This window comes from Dermacentor silvarum, chromosome 11 (assembly GCF_013339745.2).
Source record: "Dermacentor silvarum isolate Dsil-2018 chromosome 11, BIME_Dsil_1.4, whole genome shotgun sequence".
NCBI classification, from domain to species: domain Eukaryota; kingdom Metazoa; phylum Arthropoda; class Arachnida; order Ixodida; family Ixodidae; genus Dermacentor; species Dermacentor silvarum.
Genome location: NC_051164.1, coordinates 46754360 through 46781223, shown reverse-complemented (window position 1 = coordinate 46781223; position 26864 = coordinate 46754360). Strand labels below are relative to the sequence as shown.

At 48.7% G+C, this 26864-nt stretch overlaps 1 protein-coding gene across 1 annotated transcript in view; it reads left to right on the top strand.

The window, feature by feature from the left end:
* The first annotated feature begins 528 nt into the window (after positions 1 to 528).
* Positions 529 to 26864, top strand: part of LOC125941302 (uncharacterized) — a 49438-nt gene continuing 23102 nt past the window's right edge. Inside the window, exons 1-4 of the mRNA XM_049658293.1 lie at positions 529 to 641; positions 7547 to 7644; positions 14834 to 15029; positions 23494 to 23545. Of these exons, the coding sequence (XP_049514250.1) occupies positions 549 to 641; positions 7547 to 7644; positions 14834 to 15029; positions 23494 to 23545 (439 nt within the window). The 5' untranslated portion in view covers positions 529 to 548. The remainder of the gene's footprint in view (positions 642 to 7546; positions 7645 to 14833; positions 15030 to 23493; positions 23546 to 26864) is intronic.

Sequence of the window (26864 nt, the reverse complement as noted above, 5' to 3'; positions counted from 1 at the left end):
GTAGTAGTATAATCGTCCCAGCAGATATGCCTTACCTATAATTCTATCACGTTCGTGAATGCACTGATCACAAGGTCCGAGTCTGCCATGGCTGAAGTAGAATACAAAGATTAAGCAGAGCTGAAGGATCGATCCATTCTGAGCATCGTTTCAACACGTAGATCTACTGTGCATCGTCTTAGAAAGTAGTCATAAACCTAGCTGAGTTGATAGGTAGACCCAATGCGCATCTCGTAACGCGCAAGACAGGCTCTTACTGCGATGATTGATACATCTACTGTGAGCCAGGTTACAGTAAAATAGGCTCATGCTTGAGCTGATAGATTGACCTACGTTTTAGCAGTGGCAGGTGTCTAGGTGAGCTGATGAACGGATCCACTGTATTTTACGTCTGAGAATACAGAGGCGCATTTCCAGAATATTCGCTGATCTTAAGTCGTGCGGTACGCTGCGACAGTACTGTGAACGCGATAGCTACCGCTTGTTCCTTCGATTGCAAGTCTTCCTGGTGTTGCGACTTGTCGAATTTACGCTCTCAGAAGAAGATAATGTCTCTTATCCACTTACTGGCAATGCCCACGAAGCTCAAGGAGTTGCAGACCAAAGTATCTCAAAAAACGGGTCACCATTACTACTGGGAGGTAAGAAATCGTCACCGCGCCTTTTTTATTCTTGATGGCCGGTCGTTTTCGGAATGTGTGCCTAAATAGTTGTCACAGTAGAGGGCTACGGAAGCGCCTCTGCGTTTCCCATTAGGCTCAGCTGGCTTCATCGTCGAAGGACGTCACCTCCTTTCCGGAAGCCGTAGACATGTAGTTTGTTTGCAACCGCTTATTATCAAGGGAATGTGTATGTTAGGTTGCATTAAACGGTAATGCTCGGTTTGCCGAGTTCTACCAGCGCTCGTGGGACGCTGGCGATACAATTGAAACGGGTACATGTCTCAATTACAGTTAGACCTAGCCATCCAGGCCATTCAAGGACAAGACAGGTGGGCACAATTGCGACAGTAGCCAGTACGGTTTCAGTCATTCGACATGCACACTTTCTCGGACGCGATTAGAAGGTGCGTATGGAAAGGTGCACTCTAACTCATAAACTAAACTTCGCTTTATCCCTCACAAGAGAACTGAGCAGTTTACAAAACAGTTTTTAGCCCCCCTTTATAAGTGAAGGATATGCGTGCTTAGCTTCTGAAATTACTTCTGAAATGCGCACAGTTACGGCAAAAGCAGCCAGTGCACCAGTGAAGCACCGCCGTACACCTTTCGGAGAGGCCTGCAACCATTTGCCTTCTTCAACTTCCGCGTCGCTTGAAAGGCTTTCTCTCTGATGCGACTCGCCGAACGGACACTCATAGCGCAACACCGCGACGCGACGCCACAATCCCGAAGCTTGAGCGCAGCATTAAGCGAAAGTGCCGTGGTGGTAGCCATGTTTTTGTTTATTTGAAGAGTTTCAAATGGTTTCGACGAAAAAAAAAATTAGTCGGGAGTACTAAAACCTACCGCCCGCTCTGACGTGTTTTCACCACGTGTTGGGGCACCACACTCGGCTTCAATCGCGTGGCGCGTTGCTCCCTCCTATCTTTTTTTTCCCCCTCCATGATCTGCTACGACGCCAGGTGGCGCTCACATCTAGAACAACGAAGGAAATAAAGACGGTAGTGGGGCGTAGGGCTCCAGTGATCAGCTCTTCGGCTTACGTGTCGGTCGTTCTCACACGCTTCGCAAGATCACCCGCAGGGACATCTATGCGATGCCGCGTATCGATGACACATTTGATTCTTTGCAAGGGGCGCAATACGTCGATCTTCGTTCGGGCTATTGCCATATTCCAATGCACGAAGCCACCAAAGAAAAAAAATCGCCTTTTGTACTCTTGATGGCCTTTACGAGTTCAACGTAATGAATTTCGGCTTTTGCAATGCTCCCGCCACGTCTGAAAGAACGATTGACACTTTTCTTCGTGGCCTCAAGTTATCTCAAGTTATCTCGACGACATTGTAGTCTTGTTTTTTTTTTTTTTTTTTAGTTTCCCTGAGCATTTGCAGCGTCTCAGCATTTGCAGCGTCTCGACGAAGTGCTCACGTGCCTTGACAGTGCTCGTCTCCAACTAAACACCAAGAGAGAGAGAGAGAGAAAGAAGGAAAGACAAGGAGGTTAGCCAGTGTGAATACCGGCTTGCTACCCTGTACTGGGGAAAGGGGCAAAGGGAATAAAAGGTGATAGAAGAAAAAAAAAAAACATTGAAGTAAGAAAATTTGCGCAATAACGCGACCCTACGCGTAAACACCAAGAAGTGCCGCTTCGCTACAACAAACATTAAAAATCTGGGCCATCCTGTAAACAAATGCGGTGTTCAACCTGATCCGGATAAGATTTCCGCAGTGCTCAGCTTTCCACGCCCACTTCGTGCAAAAGAACTGCGTAGCTTCCTCGGTCTCGCCTCATACTTCCGACGCTTCATCTGGGACTTTGCCAGTATTGCCCCCCCCCCCCATGGTCTTCTTACCCGTGCCAGTTTCTTCCAGTGGTGCTATCAGTGCGAAGCCGCTTTTCGGGAACTTAAACGCGCCTTGAACTCCCCACCCGTTCAATGTCATTTTGATGGTAAGGCACCCACTCTACTGCACACTGGTGCGAGCGGCCAAGGAATTGGCGCCGTGCTGGTGCAGCGCGACTGGGCCTCTCGCGAGAATATCGCCGCGTATGTCAGCCGCGTTTTGACTTCCGCGGAAAAGAAGTACACGGTCACCGAACAGGAGTGCCTGGCTGTTGTATGGTCCGTGCGGAAATTTCCCCAATCCCTCCGCAGTAAGCATTTCACTGTTGTTACCGATCATCATGCCTTATGTTGATTGCCAACGACCAAAAAATTTTTCAGGACGTCTTGGCCACTGGATCCTCAGAATACAAGCATATGATTTCGATGTCGTTCATATGTCGGGAAGGAAGCGCCAAGACTCCCACGCACTTTCCCCTGTCCCCTACCGCCATCTTTCGATCCTGTTACGTCACTTTGGCCGCGCTGACGTCGCGTCTTCAGTTACATCGAAGCGACGCTAGGATTCCGTGCTTTTTTTTTGTTCTCCGTCAACAAAGGTGTGGGCCGATTCTGGTGATAGTGTAGAAAAGGTCCAAGCGATGGCGTAGCGTAAGTCCGGATGGAGGCTTCAGGGACCTGTAACGCGCCCTTGAACTACGCTTGTTACACCGGGGACCCAAAAAGGTCCAAGGCGCAAGGGTAAGAATAGAGGCTTTTATTCAAATGTCAAAGAAAAAAATAGATCAGGTGAGAAAAAAAATCTAAGAAAGAAAACAAAGAGAAGATGGAACGAGGGGGAGCACAAATGTCGATGCAGAGTTCACTAAAAGGAGACGAAACAGGCCAAGCGAAGCCACGAAGAAAAAGAACACAAAAGACTATTGCAAGGTCCCTCTTCTCGCAGTCCTCGAAGCTCGCCTACTTGCTGGTATCATCGCACTTTCCAGCACCGCCTCCCACCAGTGAAAGTCCCCATGCAACTGGTCGGGAAACGCGTCGCGAGATCGCTGTCGGCGGCATCTGACCTCGCCTTACAATCCGGCCGCCTTTTCTTAGTCCTGGATAGCATTTCCGGCCTACGCTTTCTCGTGGACAAGGGTGCCGATGTCGGCGTATGCTGCCGTCCTCAAACGGTGACCACGCTTCGAAGTCATCTGAACTTACGCTCCGTGCGGTGAACTCTACCTCCATCGCCACGTATGGTTTGCGGCCCCTAACGCTCGACCTTACCTGTGGCCCACGCTGCGACCCCTCGGTTCCCTACAAACGACAGCCTAACGACCACTACGGCATAACGGCCACGAGCACATGCCTAGTGGCGCAAGCTGCAGACAACTTGGGCCACTCGGTTGTCGTAAGAGGCTAGATAGATAGATGGGCTCAAAACGCCTCAAGTGGGTAAGAAATGCTAATCGCCTTAAGAAAAAGTGACGACACGTTGTTGTGATTGAAGTACTTTTTGTCGGCAGTTAGCTATTGTTAATGATTTTTTCAGGGGATGCTGCCTTGTCGAGCGGTATTTTCGCCATGACATTTTGTTTTTACCGATGGATGGATGGATGGAAAACTTTAATGAACGTCCTGAGGTACGCGACTCAGCGCGCAGCGGGCCGCTCCCACGTTGGGACAGTCAGGCCATGCCCGACCGCCGCATCATGGGCCCTCTGGACAGCCCATAGTTGCGCCCCGGCATCGGGGCTCTTGATAGCGGAGAGCCACTTGTCCTCATTTATTTGTTCCGTGCCTCGTAACGAGGGGCAACGCCAGAGCATATGGTCTAAGCTAGCGAAGTCATTGCAGTGCCTGCAAGAACTACTGGCATAAGTGTCGGGATAAAGCTTGTGTAATAAAGCCGGGCTGGGATACGAGCCTGTTTGCAATAATCTGAGGGTCAATGCCTGCGCTCTATTTAACTTCTTGTGAGGAAGGGGAAAGTCTCTCCTGCCGAGATAAAAGTACTGCGTAATTTCATTGTATGTTGTCGGTTGATCTCTGTTCTCCACCACTCCTGGCTGGCTGGGGAGTTCTCCATGGTCGCGGAAAGCGAGACCTCGCGCCTTGGAGTGGGCCAGCTCGTTGAGGTTTGTGGGGCCTCCCATGATGGATCCCATGTGAGCGGGGAACCACGTGAGAGTGTGGGTGGCAATGCTTTTACCGTCGAGGATGCGACAGGCTTCTTTACACACGGCGCCAACGCTGAAGGCGCGGATGGCTGCCCTGGAGTCGCTGAAGATGTTGGCATGTTTCTCGTCCAGGAGGGCCAAGGCAATGGCCACTTGCTCGGCCGCACATGACGACGTGCCTCGTACCGAAGCTGCGTTAACGGTCGAACCCTTGTGGTTGATGGACACTACTGCGAAATTTTTGCTGTTGCCATATTGGGCCGCGTCAACGAAGCAGCTGCCGCCAGGGAGTTCTGTCGCCCGGCGTAGGAGCGCCACGGCCCTGGCCTTCCTTCTTTCCACGTTGCGCTGGGGATGCATATTGCGTGGGGCGGGGGATATGATGATGTGGTCTTTCTGCTCTTTCGGAAGGCCCTGGTAGGAGTCTTTGACTTTAGCCGGGGGGACGCCCATCTCTGTTAGGAGTCGTCTGCCCGCCGTGGTGCCGGAGAGTCTGAGAATCTGTGCCCTTTCTTGTGCTTCTGCAATTTCTTCTAGTGTATTATGAATACCCAACTGCAGAAGTCGGTCGGTGCGTGTGTAGTTTGGTAGTCCGAGCGCGCTCTTGATCCCCCTCCTTATCATGGCATTTAGTTTGTCTCGCTCGGCCCTCTTCCAGACGTGCATGGCCGCTACGTACGTGAAATGGCATAACAAGAAAGCGTGGACTAGCCTTATCAGATTCTCTTCACTCAGGCCTCTCCTTCTGTTAGCTACCCGCTTGATTAGACCGATGACGCTATCCGTCTTCTTTGCTAGTTTGTGAATGGTGATGCTATTTGTGCCCGCCCCTTCGAGTGTCATTCCCAAGATTCTAATGGACGCGACTTTGGGAATCGGATCTCCGCACTTGATGTAGAGATTAATGTCAATTTCGGTGGGGGGTTTCCAGTTCTGTGGCTTGCGGCCCTTTCTAGTGGGGCTGTAGAGAAGGAGTTCCGATTTCTTTGGGGAGCACCGGAGTCCCGTGTCTGTTAGAAAGCGCTCTGTAGTGTCGACAGCTTCCTGGAGAGCGGCTTCGACTTGTCCGTCACTGCCTCCCGCGCACCAGACAGTGATGTCGTCCGCGTAGATCGTGTGACGGATGCCCTGGATCTTGCCTAAGTATCTCGAGAGGTCGACCATTGCGATGTTGAAGAGGAGCGGTGAGATGACTGACCCCTGGGGGGTGCCTCTTCCACTCAGCTCCATTTTCTCTGATTCCAAATCTCCAGCCTTGAGGATGGCGCATCGTTTGCTCAAGAAAGACTTGACGAAGGCATGGAAGGAAGAGCCCAGGTCGAGTTTGGAGATGGCGTCGAGAAGGAACTCGTGACGGATGTTATCAAAGGCCTTCTCCAGGTCCAAACCAAGGATGGCTCTCGTGTCCCGAGTGCAGCGTTCCAGGATTTGGACCTTGATAAGCTTCATGGCGTCCTGGGTGGAGAGGCCTGGCCTGAAACCTATCATGTTGTGAGGGAAAAGGTCGTTGGTCTCGATATACTCGGCAATTCTGTTATGGATGGCGTGTTCGGCCACCTTCCCTACACATGATGTCAGTGAGATGGGGCGGAGGTTGTCCAAGCTCGGCGGTTTACCGGGCTTTGGGATGAGTATGACCTTCGCCACTTTCCATTGTTCCGGTACAATTCCCTCCTCCCAAATGCGATTTATCTCATTTGTGAGAAACTCGACTGATTCGTCCTCTAGGTTTCTGAGAGCCTTGTTGTTAATGTGATCAGGGCCGGGTGCCGACCTACCATTGAGGTCATGTAGGGCGCGGCGGATTTCACTGACTTGGAAAGGCTCGTCCAGCACGGAGTTCGGCTTCCCTTTGTATACTGGGTATGGCGCCTCATCGGCCACAGTTTTGAGTGGCAGGTACTTCTTAGCTAGCGTCTCCAGCACTTCTGCTTCCGAAGACGACTTCTTGGCTTCGTGTAGCGCTTTAGCGAGGACACTTCTCTGGTTTGATTTGGTGCCCGAGTCGTCGAGCAAATGTTTCAGAAGATTCCACTTCCCTCCCGTGCGCATCTGCCCGTCGATTGAATTGCAAATTTCGTCCCATTGCTGCCTAGACAAGGCTTGGCAGTGCTCCTCTATCTGTTTGTTGATCTCGGCTATCTTTTTCCTGAGCTTGCGATTCAAGCGTTGGCTTTTCCACCTCTCGAGGATTGATTGCTTGGCCTCGAGTAGGTGTGCTAGCCTGCTATCCATTTTGTCTGTCTGCAGATCCGTTTCTATGATTTTGGTGGTGGAGCAGACGTCTTGCAGAATTAGTTCGGACCACTGGGCGAGGCTCTCGGGCTTTTCTCCACGGGCGGCGCGGGCCTTGCGAACCTCACAGAATTTGTCCCAGTCAGGGACCCAAGAAGGCCTTTTTTCTCTTCTGCTCCACTTGTAGGCTGGTGGCCGTGATGTAATGATCGCTACCGAGGTCTATGAGCAGATTCGACCACACGGCTGAGCCAGCGTTTTTAACAAATGCGAGATCCGGGACAGAGTCCCTGGTCGAGGAGGTGCCGCGTCTGGTGGGAAAGGCTGGGTCCGTCATTAGAAAAAGTCCCGCATCTCCCGCCTCCTGCCACAGGCTTCTGCCCTTGACCGTATCGTGCGGGTAGTTCCAAGCGTGAAAGGGTGCGTTGAAATCGCCGGCCACAACCAGTGGAGAGTTTCCGGCGAGTTTCGTTGCCCTAGTTTTTACCGATGGTAACATTTTTTTAAAAGTAAACACTGATGGATTCATATTCAGGCAAATTCTCTTGCTTTACACATGGCACGAGGCAATGCTTAAGATTAGTTCCTCGCGTAACTGGTGATACTCAAGCTAACGAAAGCACGCCTTTGTTTTCTTTCAGTACGGGTACGTAACGGCAGGCTGGAAGGAGCAAGAAGTTCCCAAACCAAAATCGGTCGGCATGACGGCGCGAATTTTTGGATTATGCTCCGGCTTCGGGTAAGCTATGTGCCGTTTGATAGAACTGGCCGCACGACATGGGGGTTAGTGATGCTAATGGTCGGGGGAAGAAACTTTGCTAAAAAAAGTACTGGTTTTTCTGTTTGATCTTTTCAATCAGCTAGAAAATAGGCCAGAAATTCTAGCCCCCAAACAACAATCTCAAACATAAATAAAGCTTAGTCCAGAAAGGGTACCAACAGCGACCAAAATGTCGCTGTTGTTAAACATGTAAACTGCTTGTGAAAAATTTGTTTTGTTGGATTGGTGGCCACAGTACGAGTAATATAGAATTTCTAGCCAAGGAAGTAAAATATATTGACAGTCGATCTGCTCGTATTTTTTGCGGGTGTAGCGCACACCACACGGAATCGCCCTGCCACAACTAATTGCAGTGGTCAGTGTGATACCTAGTTTATTTCAAAATTTTCTTTAAAAAAATGGAACAAGAGCGCTCTTTCAGGCCATTCAAGATTTACGAAAATTTTGCATCTCTACTTGGCCGAAAACACGTAAACACGACGCAGTGACGCCTATAGTTTAAATTTAAGTGCAATTCTTGGGGCATAGTACGGCGCAGAACTTTACCGTAGGGAAAGTTCTGCGCTACGAATGTGAATTTCTGCCTTGTTAAGTACTCGAGCTTCGAACTTGTGGATTGTAATGGAATTCCGAAATGTGGCCAAGATAGTTACCCAGCCATAACCGTAGGAAGCGTCCAGTTTCCAGAAGCGCTGAGTTTCAAAGCTAATGCAAGCAATACCAGGTCAGCGGTGGATATACACTTGACATGGTTAGATTGTTGGTGAATGAATGAATAAACCTTTATTTGAAGCAGTGACTTGGCAGTCGAGGTGGGAGGGTCCCTTATTCCAGGAACCCTCTGGCTTGGATCGCCCTCCGGGACCGGGCGAGGAGTTCGCGCTGGTCGACCAGGTCCGGCTTGGAGATCGCAGCCTCCCACGTTTCAGCGAGGAGGGTTGGGTCTGCGTCTGCTGCTATTGGTTGTGTCGTTGTGATGCTTGCTCGGGTGTGCTTGCATTGCAGTAGGAGGTGCGCCAGGGTGTCTGGCACGTTGCAGTGTGGACAGGTGCAGCTGTATAGCGTCGGGTGGAAATGATGCAGTAAGCTTCCGTGGGTGAAGGTATTGCTCTGGAGTCGCCTGTAGTCAGTGCCTTCGTTTCTCGTTAGTTTTGAATGTGGTGGAGGGTATACCCTGCGTCCAAGCCGGTAGTGTTGCAGTAGTGCTTGGTAAGTTAGCGGTATTGTTTCCGTTTCCTCCGCTGATTTGGGTGGGTGGGACACGTCAAGAATCTCGTGCGGGGAGGCCCGGTTGACGCTTGCGTGGGCCGCGGTGTGTGCCGCTTCATTCCCCTCGAGTCCCTCGTGTCCCGGAACCCACATGATGCAGGTGTAGGGGTGAGGAGTGTCGCCACGTTTCAGTATGTTCATCGCTTTGATGGAGATCCTGCCCTTCATGTAGTTGCGTGCCGCTGTTTGAGAGCCGGTGAAGACCGCTATTCATCTTCGCTTGTATGGCTGGCGAGTGCTATAGCGGCCTCCTCCGCTGTGTCCGCGCGTTTGGCGAGACTTTGCGCCAACGCCAGTGTCGTCCCCCTGTAGTCTGTGACACTGATGGCGAAGGCGTTTCGGCCCGGATACTGGGCTGCGTCCACGTAGCGCGCCTGCGGGTCGTTACGGTGCTTGTGCCTGATGGCGTTTACCCTGGCGAGCCGTCTGCCTCGATGGTGTTCTGGATGCATGTTCCGAGGGATGTGATGAACTTGTAGAGAATCTCGGAGCTTCGACATGATCTTTTCCTTACGTTCGCCATCTAGTTCTTGGTTGGTTGCGTATCCTGTGCGTTGGAGGACTGCTCGGCCTGTGGTTGTGAGCTTGAGTCTCTCGATCTGGTTGATGAGGTGCGCTTCCGCGAGTTCTTCCCAGGAGTTGTGAACTCCCATGCGAAGCAATCGGTCAGTGGAGGCGGTTGTTGGCAGTCCTAGGGCGAGCTTCGTGGCCTTTCGTATTAGGAGGTTTAGCTTTTGTTTCTCGGCTGTCTTCAGGTTGAGGTAAGAAGTTCCGTACGTAATGCGGCTGTAAAGGAGGGCTTGTACCATTCGCAAGGTGTCGTGCTCTTTGAGGCCATTGCGGCGATTTGCCACCCGTCGTATCAGATGAGTCAGCTGTGCCACGGTGTTCTGTAGCCTAGGGAGTGTGGCGGAGCCGCACCGGTCCTTGTGTATATGGAGTCCGAGGATTCGAAGTGAGTCGACCTTCGGTATCGGGACTCCCTGAAGAGGGACTTACGGGTCCGGTGCGTCGTGGCTTGGGGGCCGGCCTAGGGTGCGTGCTCCGAGTACTAATAGCTCAGATTTATCCGGGGCACAGTGGAGGCCGCAGGTGTTCAGGTACCGTTCGATGATGTTGACATCCTCCTGAAGGCGGTCCTCCTGTTCGCCCGTGCTCGCGCCTCTCGTCCACAGGTGAAATTGTTGGTGAAAACAAAAAAGAGGGAAGATATGCAGTGGGACTGTCACAGGCATAGCTAACTTTAAAAATAAAGAAGAAATAGGCAAAAAGCTGGACCGCGATAATAATAATAATCATCATCAGGCCATTTTCATGTCCACTGCAGGACGAAGGCCTCTTCCAACGATCTCCAACTTCCTCTGGAAGAAAGTGTGCGCGCACAGCTCGCTTGGATAGTCCGTAACAACAAACAAAAAAAATAGAACACTTTCTCTCTTGAAATTGACAGCAGTCCTTGACCTCACCAGCCTAGCATCACTGCTGTTTCCACTATCGAACATTTGTTCGTCCGGCACTATGCTAAGATCATCACAGAATATGAACTATATTGCATTTCTTGTTACCCCGCTAGCGCTTTTCCAGGTACACAATCTGTTGTTGCGCCTACGGAAGAAGCCGGTCATTATTCGAATATTAGGGGCGAAGCTCCTTAAAGCGGCACCCGTTCGTCCCTCGTCCCTCGTCGTAGTAGTAGTGTGTAACCAGTCTGAGAAAAATGAGAAAAAAAATTCCGAAGTTGTGTCCGTAGCGCGGAATCGAACCAGGGACCCCTCGCTTCCCAGCGCGCGGCGTTAGCCCACTACGCCACGAAGCTTTTTTTTTTCTTTATTCCCTTCTTTGCAACAATACATACACCCGTACAAATACAAAGCAGGTCACTTGGCGCTACACAATATTAACGCATAATTTGGCTAGACTATGCTACTTTGAAAGGTCTTCAAAGAGGCCACCACAGAAGCACACATAGACACAAGCACCACGATGGCAATAAATACCCAACATTAACGAAAGGCCGCGTTTCTAGCGCGTTTCTAACGCGTTTGTGCTAGCGCGTTACGGCCCGTGTAAGAAGCTGGTGTAAGACGCTGTGGCCTCTCCGCCTTACCTTCAACGCGTTTCGAACGCGCTGCCCAAGGCGGTGGCAAGTCAAGTTCAAGTCGAGGAGCGTTTATGAATACGGGGGTATACTCTCTCAGCAGTCATGTGATGGCGTCGGCAAACGCGGTGCACGTTCCGGCATGTGTAAATGGCTGCGTAAGACGCTGTGGCCGCTCCCCCTTACTAGAGAGTACTGCACGTCTCTAACGCGTTTGTGCTAGCGTCCCCTTAAGCGGGAGATCCGATGATTCCCTCCGGAGCTTCGCCCACTCATCATCATTCACCCCGTGGATATGCTGTGATTTTTTATTCCTTTCCGCGAATTCTACAAACATTTCTCCTATATTTTTACTAGAGTCGATGCCGTAGTTACCAATTGCCTGTCCCTTAGCCTGCTTTTTCCGCAGTCACGCATGGCTCTAATATACTGAATTGACACTTGTCTTATTGCTCAATGAACATCCTCGTAGAACTTATATTTGTTCGTCTTCATTGCTGGCCGTTGGAGCGTAGGCTATTTTTGTGGTACCTTAATCTATACCCCCCAATCAGCTTATCAAAGCTGCAAAATTAATCAATGTTGCCTGCTATATTATTATGAATTACAATTAAAATGTGAAGGCCCTAGCACCTTTTTTTCATTATTTTATTAATAGTTTGCTATTGCCCCGACGCGCGCAGGTCTGGTAGAAATGTTTGAGTTTCCTCGTAGCAGGATTAGGTTTTCTCGTACATTCAAATTCCAATCCGACGCCGATTGGTAAACAATCCGACGGCGAATCCGACGGCGAATCCGACGCCGAATGGTAAAGTCGTACTTTACCATTTTTTTGACGGATTTCAGCGTGAGAAATTCAATTTTTGTTCACCCACACCTTGCACCACGTGGAGGGCCTGCGCGGTCGATGTGGTTGGATGATTTTCTCCGCCGCCATGATCACACGCCGGTTGCCGACGCCGGATTTTCTGCGACACGGGGCCCTAAACGCTATCGCGTTAAAAACTGCAAAATAACTTCACCGGGAGGGAAACGGAGTACTCGATAAGACAACCTAGTAACAGTGGCCGCGAATATGCCTCAATCAACCTAGTAACAGTGGCCGCGAATATGCTTCAATCAACCTAGTAACAGTGGCCGCGAATATGCTTCAATCAACCTAGTAACAGTGGCCGCGAATATGCCTCGATCAACCAGACGCACGCGACGCGTTGAAAGAATATACGCACTCGTGTAAGTCATAGCGGCGCCTGGGCAAGGGCACAGTAATGTCCAGGTTCTTCTCCCTCGCTCTCGAGGGTACGGATGTTGCTTCCCCACTTGGGCGTCCGAGACGCACCGCCAGAGATGGTCTACGCAAGTGGGGGATACTGCCGCTAACGATAGCAGCGACGGGTTCGCTGGGTGCTTCTTGTAGATTGAAGTAGACACAGATGAAGATTGAAAAGCACTTTCTATTTACAACTATTTACATGGAATTGCAAATACAAGGCGGAACTGGAACGCATAGGGCGACCCTATATCGGCACAGTCGATGGTGCATAGCACCGTACTTTGTCCAGAACGCTTGGTCGGGGCAACGGGGCCACGTTTTCTACCCTTCGGTGCCCCGACCCAAAGGTTTACAGCCCAATCGCCACCGTGTGGCTATGAGAGTGGTCCGCTGGCGCACCAATCACTGATCCTGTTCTAGGATCGACGAGTGAGTCGTCCGCCGACCTTTCCAGCGTTGCGCTTCTTCCAAGCGACCTTTCCTCTACCACATTTAACGGTGCTTTTCTCCCTCTCCCTCAAAACAATATACAAATAAAAACAACGCAGCACAAAGTGGGGGAGGGTGACAAATGCATAGCACGCGTACTCCCGCGCAAAGCCACAGCGTCCACCACAATGGGTACAATAAAATGCTAATAAACAGGCAGCACCTGCAAGCCAAAGTGATTGACCTTTGGTGTGACCCCTTCCCCGCTCGTACTTATTAGCAAAACCGATAGCGTAGTAGCTGCGGGTCATACGTCAATGAAAGCTGTCAACCGACACGTTAGACTCGCGTTCAGTAAATGCTTGCTCAGAGAAGCTTTTCACGACGGTCAATTAGCAACGGTCTTCGAAACGGGTTATCAAAGCGGTTACAATGGGAAAGGTGGACGCGGTGAGTAATGGGCACTGCGTTCACTCGTTCTGTGCCGATGACACGCCCGGCACGCGCACCTCAGGAGACAGCGGTAGTCAAGGGGCCTCTTAGCTTTAGCTGTCAGGGCGACCGCACGCGATGCACGTGACGAAGCACGGATATTCCCTCTTCTTGAGGTCCGCTTTGTGCACTAATGGACACTAAACGCGTCGTCGTGCGCCGCCCCGTCATCGCTCAGAGCCAGTAGGCCCGCAAGTACATCTGGGTAACCGTAATCACGTCCGTCACGTTTGACACCACTTGAAAGCGTGTCTCCGAAAGAATTTCGGAACCGTGCGCCGTAACCGACGAGGGTCGTTGACGCGTCACGACTTTCTGCCACTAATCGCTCCTCCACGTGCCGGGTATAATCTGGCAGTGTTATGAGCCGTGCGCCTGCTTCATCTCGGCGCCGTCACCATGGCAGGCATCCGCCGCTGACTAATTATCCTATTGTGCTTTGCATGTCAAGCAAGGACCATCGGCAACCCACCGCTAGCCATTTCTCTCCCCTTTCTTCGCAGCCGTTTCGTTTGGTGAGACCAGGTTGAACAAAAACGCCTATCTTAAGGCCTCCGAGCAGCAATTAAGGAACTAACTAGCGCTTCTAGCAGCAATCGTACAGGCACCTCGCCGACTCGGGAGGGCTGAAAAAATGTCGCAGTTTCGCCCTAAGGGCGAAGCAATGAATGCGATAGCAACACAGCAGTCATACGAAGTAAGGTGAGAGGCTTTGGTAGCAATATGAATTGTAGTAAACATGAGCTGATTAAGTAAGCAGGTGTGCTGCGACGTAAGTAGACCGACATGAAGAGAGACTCGATGACCACGAGAAGGCGCGTGTGAAACGGTGGTGTTGATGAGAAGCGCTGCCCGTGGGCAGCGCGTGCGAAGCGACACACCTGTAGCGCTGCACTGCCGATCCGGGCAGCATTGCATGTGTAGCGTGCGTTGGAAAATGTGGCCCGACTATTACTAACTGTGGTGTGAGCGCGCACAAACAAACATGAATAGATCATACTGAATGGCTGCAGACAACGACTGTCAAACACTGGCAGCAAGCGCATATACGCCGCAGCGGGCGAAGGTACGTGCGGTCTATCGCTTCAACGGAAACTGAGCGGCGAATGCACAGCGCATAAAGGTCAGAGCCGTGTGGAGATAAGAGACGGTGCGAGTGACGAGCGCGGTTGTTGGCAGAGTAAAAGCGCCCCCCCCCCCCCCCCCCCCCCCGCTCCCTCCGGCGCTCGCTTCCCGCTTCCTTGCTTGCGCGTGGGAGATTGAGTGCGTTCGCTCTCCGTGATAGCGTGCGTCCCCGCACGCTTCCGCTCGGGCATACGGCGCACGGCGAAGATTTTATCTATACGGAACCTCACGGCGACGGCGACGCCGACGGCAAAAATCCGGTTGAAGTGTCCATATAATTGCTATCGCAATAAAACAAAAGTATGAGCGAACTAGCTCGCATGAGGACTATCGGACGGTTAGCCGCTCCTCCACACCGATAACGCAGCGAATAACATTTTGTTGCTGCAGCAAGGTCACCTTATGTCATAAAATAAAGGCTGAGTGATCTACTAAGTACGCATTTCTTTTTTTTTTTTCAGTGGCGTAACCGAAATCAGACTTCGTTATTCAGACTCCTACTTCGTGTCTGCAATGATAGAGTTTAGACAATACAACGCTTACGTGGCCGGGTACGACAACAGTAAGATGAAAAGGTTTCCCAAGAAGCAGATACCACAGCCCGACTTCACCTACTTCTCTATTGCTGTCAGGATACACAAGTCGGATTATCTTGCCGTAAGTATATCGAAGCGCTTGAACTTTTGCAGCCTATATACTGTCAACGCGTTAGATGTAAGGCTGCGCGAGGTAAATTTTGAGCACAAATTCGGTGATGATGATGATGATGATGATCTATTGGCATCCCCTTTGAAACGGGGCGGCGACAAATAGTCACCTAGCCTGCTTGATTTAATCAGGTATACTATACATGTTCTTTATCTTGCATTTTTGTATACCTATCATTATTTTTCTTTTTCAAAAATTTACCTTGTACCGCTGCCTATGATTTTAAGAGATCAGGTCGCATCCATCTTTTCCCTACTTTTTTTCCACCAGTACTCTAATCGTCTCTTGCTGATCTCTACGGCTGATCTGTTTATGTTTCCTTCCACTTTAAACCCAAGCGCTTCTGGGAGTTGCACGTTACCTACGGTTCTCGCTGGGTGGATCCCATCGCATTCCATTAGGATGTGCTGAGTGGTCTCTGGATCTTTACTGCAGCATACACATGTCTCATCTAATTCCGAATATTTGTTCCGATATGTTTTCGTCCTTAGGCAACCGGCTCGAGCCTCAAATAGCAAGGCACTGCCCTTTGTGTTATCAGGCGCAGGCAGCGTTACCTAGCGGCCTCGAGCGGAAACAAAAAAATTCACCATCGATTATGATACTCCCTAATGCAAACTTTGAGCGCAGTGTTTAGGTGGTTTAATTTCGCGTTATATTGAGGCAAAGAATTTGAATCTGAATGGCAGGGTGCTCTTGGCGCCGGCGCTAACCTCTGCTCGTGCAGCGTGTTTAGCAGCAGCGGCAGACGATGCACTTGTTGTATATCTGTGTTTACTTGTGTTTACTTGTGTTTACATTTGTTTACGCAATTGCATCACGTAAACACATACACGCTTTATATCTACAATATTGGTGACCACGGATTTTCGAAACTTTGCGGCTATTTGCTGACTACGGTGAGAATGGAATTTACTGGCGACTCCAGACACGCCTCCTCCGACACCGCAGCGTCCCAATCAGTCTCGGCTATTTATTGCGAAAGCAGTTATATACAGGGTGTCCCAACTATGACGCAGCAAGATTAAAAAATATGCAAATGCCACGCATAGCTAGACAGAACCAAGGTATTGTTGTCTGCCGTCGCTTGGAGATACTCAGAGTATTTTTTTTTGCATTCCGCCTAATTAGATAATTAGTCGTAATTAATTAATCAACTTCTCAAATATTATAACTAGATTAAAAGGGTCAATTACAAAATTATAGAGCAACATGAGAAACAACCGATACAGCTTCCTGGTGCTCAATAGGTGCTACATAAAAACCGCGCGGCAGTTTTGCGTACATAAAACCGCTACATAAAATTTGCTACATAAAAACCGCGCGGTCGCGCGGCAGTTTTGCGTGTATTCGCGGGCAAAGAAAAGCCTCGCAGTTGAAGAAAAATTCGTCCTGGTTTGGGACACGAACCCGGGACCGTATGGGTTTCCCTTGTAGCAATAGCTGCAATTGGGTGGATGTCTCATTTTCCCTTTAATGACGCCTCTCCACCTAGCGGGTTTCCGCTGAACTATTACGTGAAACACTTGCCTTTGTCTCGAGTTGTTGATAAATTTGACTTCGCCCTGCCATCTGCTGGCCGCCTGGTTAGCTCAGGTGGTAGAGCGACTTCCCCGGAAAGGCGGTGGTCCCCGGGTTCGAACTCCCGGACCAGGACGAATTTTTCTTCAACTGCGAGGCTTTTCTTTCGAGGAACGCGTATGGGTTTCCTTTGTAGTAATTGCTACGATTGGGTGCATGTCTCATTTTCCCTTTAATTGACTCTACGCTTGCACAGTATTGCCTTGTGATCGCTGTGGTAGACGGTCAGAGGCTCTGCCGTCGCCGATACACGGGATCGGCTATACGGGCACGATCGGGCTCGAGCTTACGTTCGCGTACGGCAGCCTTTTCTGCCGTGCGCTACACCCGCGGCCTACCCATGGTGACGGCCGGGAATGCATTGCGTGACGCGCGTAATGCAATGCACATATACACAGTTCGTCTGAGTCGCGTGGCGTTGCACTCCCGGGGGGCCGTGCACGCCTGCCCGGGCCACTGTGTCTTGCAAACGCCCTCTGCGACGGGGACAGAGTCCGCCGCGCGCTGCGTTTTTGCGGCTTAGTTCGCGTTGATGCGAGTGGTAGCACGACGGTCAATTCGCTTGCTGCTGCTGCGCTTCCTCACTCCAGCGTTTTGACAGCGAGTTTCCGCGGTCATCTACTGAGATGTGTTCGCCTTTGCTTGTGTACGCGTTCACCATGCTTTTTAATTTAGTTACTATGCCTATGTTTACAAGTTGATACGGCCGATAAAACCACTATCCTTTCTTCGTATGGATAGCTGTCCACTTGTTTGCCATTGCAATGGAAGGTTCGCCTTTCGGGCGAAACTGCGACTTTTTTGAGACCGAATCAAATAGCTAGCGCCAGAAGGGAATCGAATATCAAATAATTTCAGAATACTTTTCGAATAATGAACAGCACGTATCACAATTATTATAAAACGATGTTCACATCCCAGTAATCTTAAAGTGAGCAAGTTCTTGTCATTGCACAGTACGTTATGAATAAGCGTTTTCTTTTCTCGAGAAGGGCACCGTACGATGTCACGGTGATGCCCAAGGCTGATAGAAGCGAGACAGAAATGTCATTTTGCGTGCACTATCAGTTAAACGGCGCGCGCGTTGATTGTGAGAGTTCTTGTCCCCGACGGCAGCATTCACCTTGCTATAGGCCTCCGGGAAATGTGTTAGCGCATAAGAGGGACACGAAGGGTTCGTCGACGTCTCTTTGCCAACGAAGGGCGCGTCAAAAATTTTCGGGCGTGCTGTTGGCCTCCATTCAGATCCCTTAGGTCTGTAATGCAATTAATCAATTTGTAAGCACGTTTCCATTTACAGGCGCGCGCATACATGAGCTACGATGTAAACGAATACTCGCTTCTGACGGCCGGCGCACACTGCTTATATATCCACCGCTTTCGCTGGTCACAAAGGGACGGTCGCGTCGAGAAACGAAAAAAAGAATAGTTCCCAGTGGACAGTTAAAACAATTGTTCGAAAATACCCAAAAGGATAGATGGGGCTCCATAGAAAATCTATGGCGAAGCTTATAAAAGAAGTGGGCCAACTTGAAATTTGAAGGTGGGTCAAGTTGAATTTCGGGGTGGACCAACTTAAATTGTGGGTGGGCAAACTTGAAATTTATGGGTGACCAATTTAAAATTTGGGGTGTGCTGTGCTAAATTTGTGGGTAGGCGGCCTTGAAACTTGGACATAGGCTAACAAATTATTTAGGGGTGGGCCAACTTAAAATATGAGGGTGGCCCAACCTAAATTTTGGGCTGCGCCAAACTGAAATGTTGACGTAGGCCAAATGAAATTTGGGAGTGGGCCAACTTCAATTTGGGGATGGGCCAAACTTGAAGTTTGCGTATGGTCCAACTGAAATTTTGGGTACGCTTCCGCATACTTGGACAACTCCAGGGCAGTTTCTGCATTCTTTTTTCTACTGCTTTCAACAGAGCATCCTTACTTTTTTGGTCCTAGCTCATTAATCAGCCTAACGGGAACCTCGTCTAACCCTGTGGCTATGCGCTTAGGAATTTTCTCTTTGGCTTTCTTCCAGTTCAAATTTCTCAGCACGAGCTCCCTTTTCATCTGGTTCTCTTGCATGTCTTTGTTTTTCTCAAATACCACCTCGCCATTGCCTTGGAACCATAGGACTGTTATTTTCCTCGATGTAATTTAATGCCACGCCTCCTTCCAGTTTGTTTCCATCTTCGTCTAGGATATGCTATTGTATTGTTCCAGACGTCCTGCCTAATAAGTTAATGTGGTTGCAACATATTCTAGGTGCGGCCTTCTTTCCTTTACGTATTTCTGACAACTAACGTTCACTTTCACCTTTTATCTTTGCTTGAACCAGTGTTTGAACCATAGTGTCTTTCTCCCGGTGTATTTCCCATTTTCTCTCTGCTTCATCCTGCGGCAACTGCGCTTTTCTTTTTTTGCCTGCCTATATGCACTCGTGAAGCTTTCTGTCGTTCGTCGGTCGCTTCTGGGATCTCTCTGTTCACCAGTTTTTCGGTATCTTTTTTTTTTCCTTTCCAAGAACCATGTTGCTTCTCTTTCCCTATTTATGTCGTCATTACACTTCGAAGCTAACCAGATTCCCACTCATTTCTTGGCCATTTACCAAGTTCTTTCTCTACTTTCGGGACCCTATTTGGTATTTATTCACCGTTCCAATTTGGACTAGCCATTCTTCGCTCCTTGCTCTCTATTCTAACTACTTATCCCATTTTCAAAATAATGCGTTTATGGTTAATTCCTATGTTTCTCTACCCTTCTTCCTCAATGAACACTTCTGTTAACTTATAAAATTCCTTCTGTTATCAGACAGTAATGAATAGTCGATTGCCTATTTCCAACTTCCCATGTGATCTGGCTATCACATTGAGGCCACGTATTCACGATAACGAGGTTATACACACAAAGATCAAGCGTTTGCTTCCCGTTGTTGTCGGTGTGACCATCTGGATACTGTTTGTGGGCATTCATGTCACCCAACCTGATAATTTCGGCATCGTTCCCGAAACCCCTAATATCCATACTTAAGCAGTAACTCTTGATTCTTCTATTTGCAATTTATTCCGGTTCCCAAATACGTTACGCCCAACCAAGCTTTCTTCCACTCACTGTGCCTGGTAGCCAAAGATGCTCTTGACACTTTGAATTTACTTTTTTCCCATTTGGCTGACTGATGTATGAGCATTCCGATTCCTTCTTCCTTTCTTTCCTATTTAGATCTGTTGCATTCTTCCCAAACATAATTCTCAATGACTGGTGGTTTTTCAAGGTCTCTAAGGTGCGTTTCTGGAACCGCATACAAACCTATTCGTTCTTTATATATTTCTAATCACTTTTCCTTTCATCTGCCGCCGTGCATGTTAATGCACGGCGAGCTCTCTTCTTTCTTATTCGCCCTCAGTTGTGAACGCCTTCGGTTCCGAGCCGCGCTTGCGAACGCCGCGGTGCGGAGAAGGAGTTGGCCATGCCCACCACTGAACTTACGCTCTCTCCGTGCGAGTGGAGCGGCTGGAGCAGAACCTCAGAGGCCATGGCTGCAGAAAGCAGTTTCGCGTGGCTGTGTTCAGGGGGCGTTGGTTGCCTGCCAGTGACCTGCTTTCGTGCGTGTAGAGGGCGTAGCACAGGCAACAGATGTATGCCTCTATAGAAGTGCCTTTCTATTTGCGGCTCGAGCTGGTTGCCTAAGTACAAAAACATACCGAAGGCAAACATCCTCAACAAGATGCGGCATGTGTATGCTGCAGCTGAAAATGCGGAGACCACTCAACACATCCTAATGGAATGCGAAGGGATTCACCCAGTGAGAACAGTAGGTAGTGTACACCTTCCAGAGCGCTTGGATTTAAAGTGGACGGAATCATCAACCGTTCAGCAGTCGAGATAAGCAAGATAAATGTGGGGTGTTGGTGAAAAAAAAAAGCGGTGAAGAAATTAGTACGACCGGGTCCGGTACAGGCATAAGTAACGATACAAGGTTGGTAAAGAAGCTTCAGGGCAAAACATCAAGATTATGGAGAAGTATACGAAAATGATAGAATGAAAAAGATGTACAGTATACTTGATTAAATGGCAGGCTAGGCGACTATTTGTCACCGCCCCGTTTCAAAGGGGATGCCAATAAATCATCATAAGGTAGCGCGCCTCAATACGCACCTCTTTCCCCTGGTCCGTGTAGGGTGGCTACATTTTTTGAAGGTGTAGATGCCGACAACTTCACGTCGAAACCAGTTTTCTCGGCGCGTACCGCCATTTTTTATCTCACCTCAGACGGCCGCAGTACAAGTGCGTGGTTAGCAGCTGTCGCTCGCCTTCCCAGCCGTGGTGTGGCTTTTGCAAAATGACTGGGTGCTGCGCCCCGCAGTGCTCTAATAATTCGAGAAATGGCTGGCTATTATTTGCATTTCCGAGATATCGAAAAAGAAGGCTTCTATGGACGGTGGTGATGAAACAGGACAAGTGGCAGCCAGCGAACGTCTCGTGCGTGTGTAGTGTGAATACAGCACGTCCTTTTTTTTAAAGTGGTTTGTAATCACGAACTGAAATTCAGGGAAACCGTGCATATTCAATAAAATTTACATTTTGTAAGTGCGCGTGCTGACAATTCGACATTGCGAAAAAGCGTCCACCTTCTGCAACCTTGTGGAATCAAATCCAAGTTTCAGCGATGCTACTAGCGCAGGTAGACACTTGCACACACATTTTCGTTTTCAAATACATTTTATTCACCAAAATTATCGAACCAGTACACTCTTTAGTTCCTTTAGGCGTCAAGTGTTGTAGTAAAATATTTATATTTTGTGGCCTCGTAACTTGCCATACGGAATTCTAATTTCGTCAGCACGTTAGCGAAGGTATGCGCTCCATTTGTGGGAGCTTTCTGTCTTACAAACCTACTTGGTCTCTCGCGACGCTTCTATGAAGCCCCGAAATTGGTCCGAGCAAGCTTGCGATTAGCGAAATTGACGTAATCTTTTACAACGCAGGTAATTCACGCCAAACTCGTAACTTTGCCTCCATATTATTACCTTTATCCCTCCCAGATTGCATACAATTTCCAGCTCGTTGTTCAATTTGGTTCTTCATATAGGTTCGTGTTTGCGTTTATTCGTCTCTGTGCACGCGTTCGTTTTAACGCGTGTTTCGTTTACTCTTGCACGTGTCAGCTTGCTTGTTTGAGGGCGTATTTAGTCATAATAAAAAGTGTAAGGGCCCATTCACACTTGCGACTATAGGCGAGGTCGCGCGACGGATTGCGACTGGCGACGAGACAACTACTGAAGACGAACGATGTTCATACTTACAAATGCGACTGACGAGTCGCTAAACCGAAATGTCTCGCGATATGCCGTTCACGTCTGCTTGCAATGTCATCGCCGCGTAAAATAAGCGTCAGCGTATATATACGTCATGTTCCTTCGCATCTGATTGGTTCAGCTGTTCTGCGACTGCGGTCGCGCGACTGAAAAATCGAGCAGTGAGCGACTGGCCCGAAACAGTCGCATTTCATGAAAAGCGACCATTTCCGACTACTTGCGACTGGTCGCTTTGCGACTAACTTGGTCGCGCGACCTCACCGAGTCGCAAGTGTGAATGGGCCCTAAGCCTGCTGCTGAAAAGCGTGAGTTATTCCTTTAATTGCTGCTCGGAAAGCTTGGGGTCGGCGTTTTCATTCATCCGAACGGAACGGCTGCAAAGAGGGAGTAAAGAAACGGCTAGCGGTATGTGGTCAACGTTCCTTGCTTGATGAACAAAATAAAATGGGATAACTGGTTGCCAGCGGCGGGTGCCTGTCGCGGTGACGGCGGGCTTCCAAGTAGGGTCGAGCAGAACGAAAGCGCTTGCTGGTAACCAGATGTACAGTGGTGAGCACTGTTAGGGTGAACACCTCATTAGTATTCAAGTTGGTATAACTTCAACATACCTTCTACTTCAGGAGGGAAATCTGCCGAATACGACGCCTAATGATGATGCCGATAAAAGAAATAATAGTTTTCTTTATTTTGTGCTAGACATCAACTGCTATAGGCTCGTGAATACTAATGAGGTGTTCATCCTAACAGTGCTCACCACTGTACATACGTGCGAGCCAGCTGGCGCGCAGCAAACACGGAGGGCGCGTGACGACGCGATTAGCACCCATTAGTGCACAAAGCTGACCTCAAGAAGAGTGAATATCGACGCTTCGTCACGTACATTTCGTGCGGTCTTCCTGACCGCAAGAGCTAAGTGGTCCGCGATTGCCGCTGGCTCCTGATGTGCGCGGGCCAGACGTGTCATCGGCACAGAACGCGCCCAGCCGTACCCTTTATTCACCGCGCGCACCTTTCCCATTGTAACCGTTGTAGCAACCCGTTTCGGAGACCGTTACCAAATTGACCGTCGTGAAAACCTTCTCTCAGCAAGCATTTATTCGACGAGTGTAAGCGAGCCTGAAGTGTCGTGTTGACAGCTTTCATTGACCTATGGCCGCAGCTGCTATGATATCGTTTTTTTTTTTTTTACAAAGGTACAATGTACAAAGGTACGAGCGGGGGACGGGGTCACAGCGTATAGGTCAGTCGCATTCGCTTGCAGATGCTGCCTGTTTATTAGCATTTTATTGTACCCGTTATGCTTGGCTCTGTGACCTTGCGCGGGAGCACGATTATAAAGCATTTGTGACCCTCGCCCCCTTGTTGCGTTTTCATGGTGTTTTTAGGGAGAGCAGAAAACACCGTAAAAGGTGGTAAAGAAAATGACGCGGCGACAATCGACGATTTCTGACTAAGAATAGTTTGATGTCTAGCATCGCGCAGGAAACTCAGAATTTTTTTTAAAATTCGCTAATCCTTTTTATTGCAGTCGCTGTACGAGGAGACCGTCATGTACACGGAGAAAGTCGGCGACATCATGGGTAAGTTACAGCTTTTCCGATAATTAAGAACTAAGGGCGTGAGAACATTCGATATCTCGAATACCAATTGAAGGTTCCTTGTTATTTGATGTCTTGCTGCTCCCTAATGCTTCCGGAAAACGTATAAATTATTACACCACTTAAAGATATAGTTCTACTAAAAACGGGTACCATTATAACCGCCTAATTTCTTCGAGCCAACGCAGCTCTGGAGACAGGTGGCGCCAACTAAACGCGATATTTATTTGGCAGAAGTACTGCTTGCGCCGATTACAACCGTAATGAAGGACAACGTGAGAATTTCTGGGGCGAAACTAGCAAATGCACTCTAACCACCCATTATCTTCTGGAGGCAACCACGTGACCTAAATGCAGCCACACTGCGAGTTTCTGAGGTGAGCTTCTGCGGCCAGTTTCTGAGTCTGAAGTGATTACAACCTACACTATAGTTTAAATAACAGCCCAGCCACAGATAAGATCTTTGTTCAGATAAAACCGACGAAATTACTCATTGACTTGATCAAGCAATGCTTAACGCATATAATTAATAATTGTCTTTCATCTGCGGTGTTTCTTCGTAAAACGCAATGCTAAAAAGTTACAGCAATTTACAAAAAGAAAGTAGATAAGAGTTGCCTTACGAACTACCGCCCGCTTCATCATTCTAATTGACTCCCAGTAAGACTTCAGAAAAGACAAATCCACCGAGCTCGCACTGCTCACGCAAAAAGAAATAATACTTGAAATGTTTGATAGCCAGAACTTGGTCCTTGGCACTTTTCTGGATTTCACAAAAGCATTAGTTCATATTAATCGCAGAATACTCCTTGAAGCATTGTAGCTCAGTCAGCTCAGGCGTTGCGCTGCTGAGCACGAGATCGTGGGATCGAATCCCGGCCGCGGCGGCCGCATTTCGATGGAGGCGAAATGCAAAAACGCCCGTGTGATTGCGTTGCAGTGCACGTTAAAGAAACCCAGGTGGTCAAAATTAATCCGGAGCCCTTCACTACGGCGTGCCTCATAATCAGAGCTGGTTTTGGCACGTAAAACCCCAGAAAGAAGAAGAAACATTGTAGCACATGGCGTTGGAGGGAAATCTGGGCCACTTATTTCGTCGTACCTGCCTCATCAGTCGCAATGTTATCATGATTAATTGACCCTGTTCTTCACTCAAGGCTGTTAATTTCGGTGTTCCATCGGGAAATATATTGGGTCCTTTTCTTTTTGTTCTTTACATTACCGATATTGTTAACATTGAGCATATGGCCAAGCGCATAACATATACGCTGACGATACCAGCCTATTGCTCGCTGGCTCTGCTGTTTCGTGCCCATCTTTTCGCGCAAATGAAACACGTCGTCGCATTCACCCGTGAGCAACAAATAATTAATTAAAGCTAAACATTAGTAAAGCTAGGGCCGTTTTGTTGCCCCCCCCCCCCCCCCCCCGAAACTAATTCTGCGAGATCTCCCGACTGGTGCTAAACTATCTGAAGATAGAAGTTGTACCAAGTTTGCAAACACTTGACATAATTTTCTACTCTAATTTTTCCCTGAAATGCTCGCAATAATTACCTGTCTAAAAGAACTGTCCAAAGTGTTTGGGCTCGTGTGTCGACATTGCTTTACGTTGCCTGTTTCGGTTGACATTTTGTACAATGCTCCATTGACATTTATTTATTTATTTATTTATTTATTTATTTATTTATTTATTTATTTATTTATACATGTACCTACAGCGCCCTCTAGGGGCATTGTTGTAGGGGGTTTACTATACAAAAGTACATATGTCAACACACGCTCTTTTAGAAGTTCAGGAAAGACGGTGAGTGGGGATGTAAGAATCCGCCCCGGGGGGCTATTCCACTCACGTATTGTTCTAGCGAAAAATGCATTTCCAAAAGCGTTTGTTCGGCACATATATTCACGTACTTTCAAAGAAGGGTCCTTTCGTGATTAAATGCAGCTTGGTGACTTTATGTAATTATGTTTATTGATCCCTGTTTTGTTGTGTAATATGTTATAGAAGAGACATAATCTGAGATATTTACGCCTTGATGAAAGTAAGGGCCATCCCAATGCGTTGACAATTTTGCTTGAGCTTCTCGTGAAGTAGTAATTGCCCGTCACAAACCGGGCGGCACGTTTCTGGACACGCTCCAGTTCATCGATATTTACTTTAGTCGCTGGGTCCCAGGCGGTGCAGGCGTATTCCAATATTGGGCGTACATTTGATACGTATAGAGTTTCCTTAAGAACAGAAGGTGCTTTCCTGAAATTACGTCGTAGAAAGTTTAAAACGTGGCTGGCTTTTGCTGATACCCTATGAACATCGTCATTACAGTACAGTGTGCTGTTAATGACGACCCCTAGTTACGTATACTCCGTAACAACACGTAGTGGTGTCTGTTCCATGCAATAATCTGTAAGTAGAAGCTGCTTTTTTTTTTCGTAAACATAACGACACTGCACTTTGACACGTTAAGCTTCATTTTGCATTTGCTACACCACGCTGATACCGAGTCGAGGTCTTTTTGCAGTTGTTCCGAATCCTTTGTGCATTTAATATCGCGATACAGAGGAATCTCGATGATACGACTCTCACGGGGTCACGCAAAATATTCGTATTAGGCAAAATTCGGATCATCGAAACACAATTAAAACTAGCTAAATTAAAGGGGGACGCGGAGATCAGATCGCGAAAATCGCGAGAAAAAAATCGATTTTTGAAAACCACGCGTTTGGGTATCTGCAACGCGTAATCTACGCTGCATTAAAATGGTTTGGCTGAAAACGCAATATAAGTGCCCGAAAACGTTTAATTCGTCAGTGCGCAGGGCGAGAAAACAGCTTTAAATCGCGCAAAATCACCGCAGTTCACGGAGCCATATCTCGTATTTCCCACCACCAAGCGCCACCACCTCGGTATCGTTCGAAAGCTCAAAGTTTCTCCACAGGTTCCTGGGAGTCGTAATTGACAGAGACCTGTCTTGGACTCCGCACGTGAATTACGTGAAAAAGCGGCTGTCTGCTATCTGTCACCTGTTCAGGTTCCTTGCAGGAAAAAGTTGGGGAGTATCCATACACGGTATGTTACAGCTGTACATGGTGTTGTTCGTTGGATTCCTGCGGTACAGCCTGCCTGCAATATCCAACACCTGCAAGACTAACCTCCGTACGATTCAAAGCATTCAAGCCCAAGCCCTTAAGATATGTCTTGGCCTACCACGCAGTGTGTCAACGGCTGAAACCATTGCCAATGCCCAGGATTACCCAATCACGACGCACATTACCGTTGAGACAATGCGTACGCATCTCAG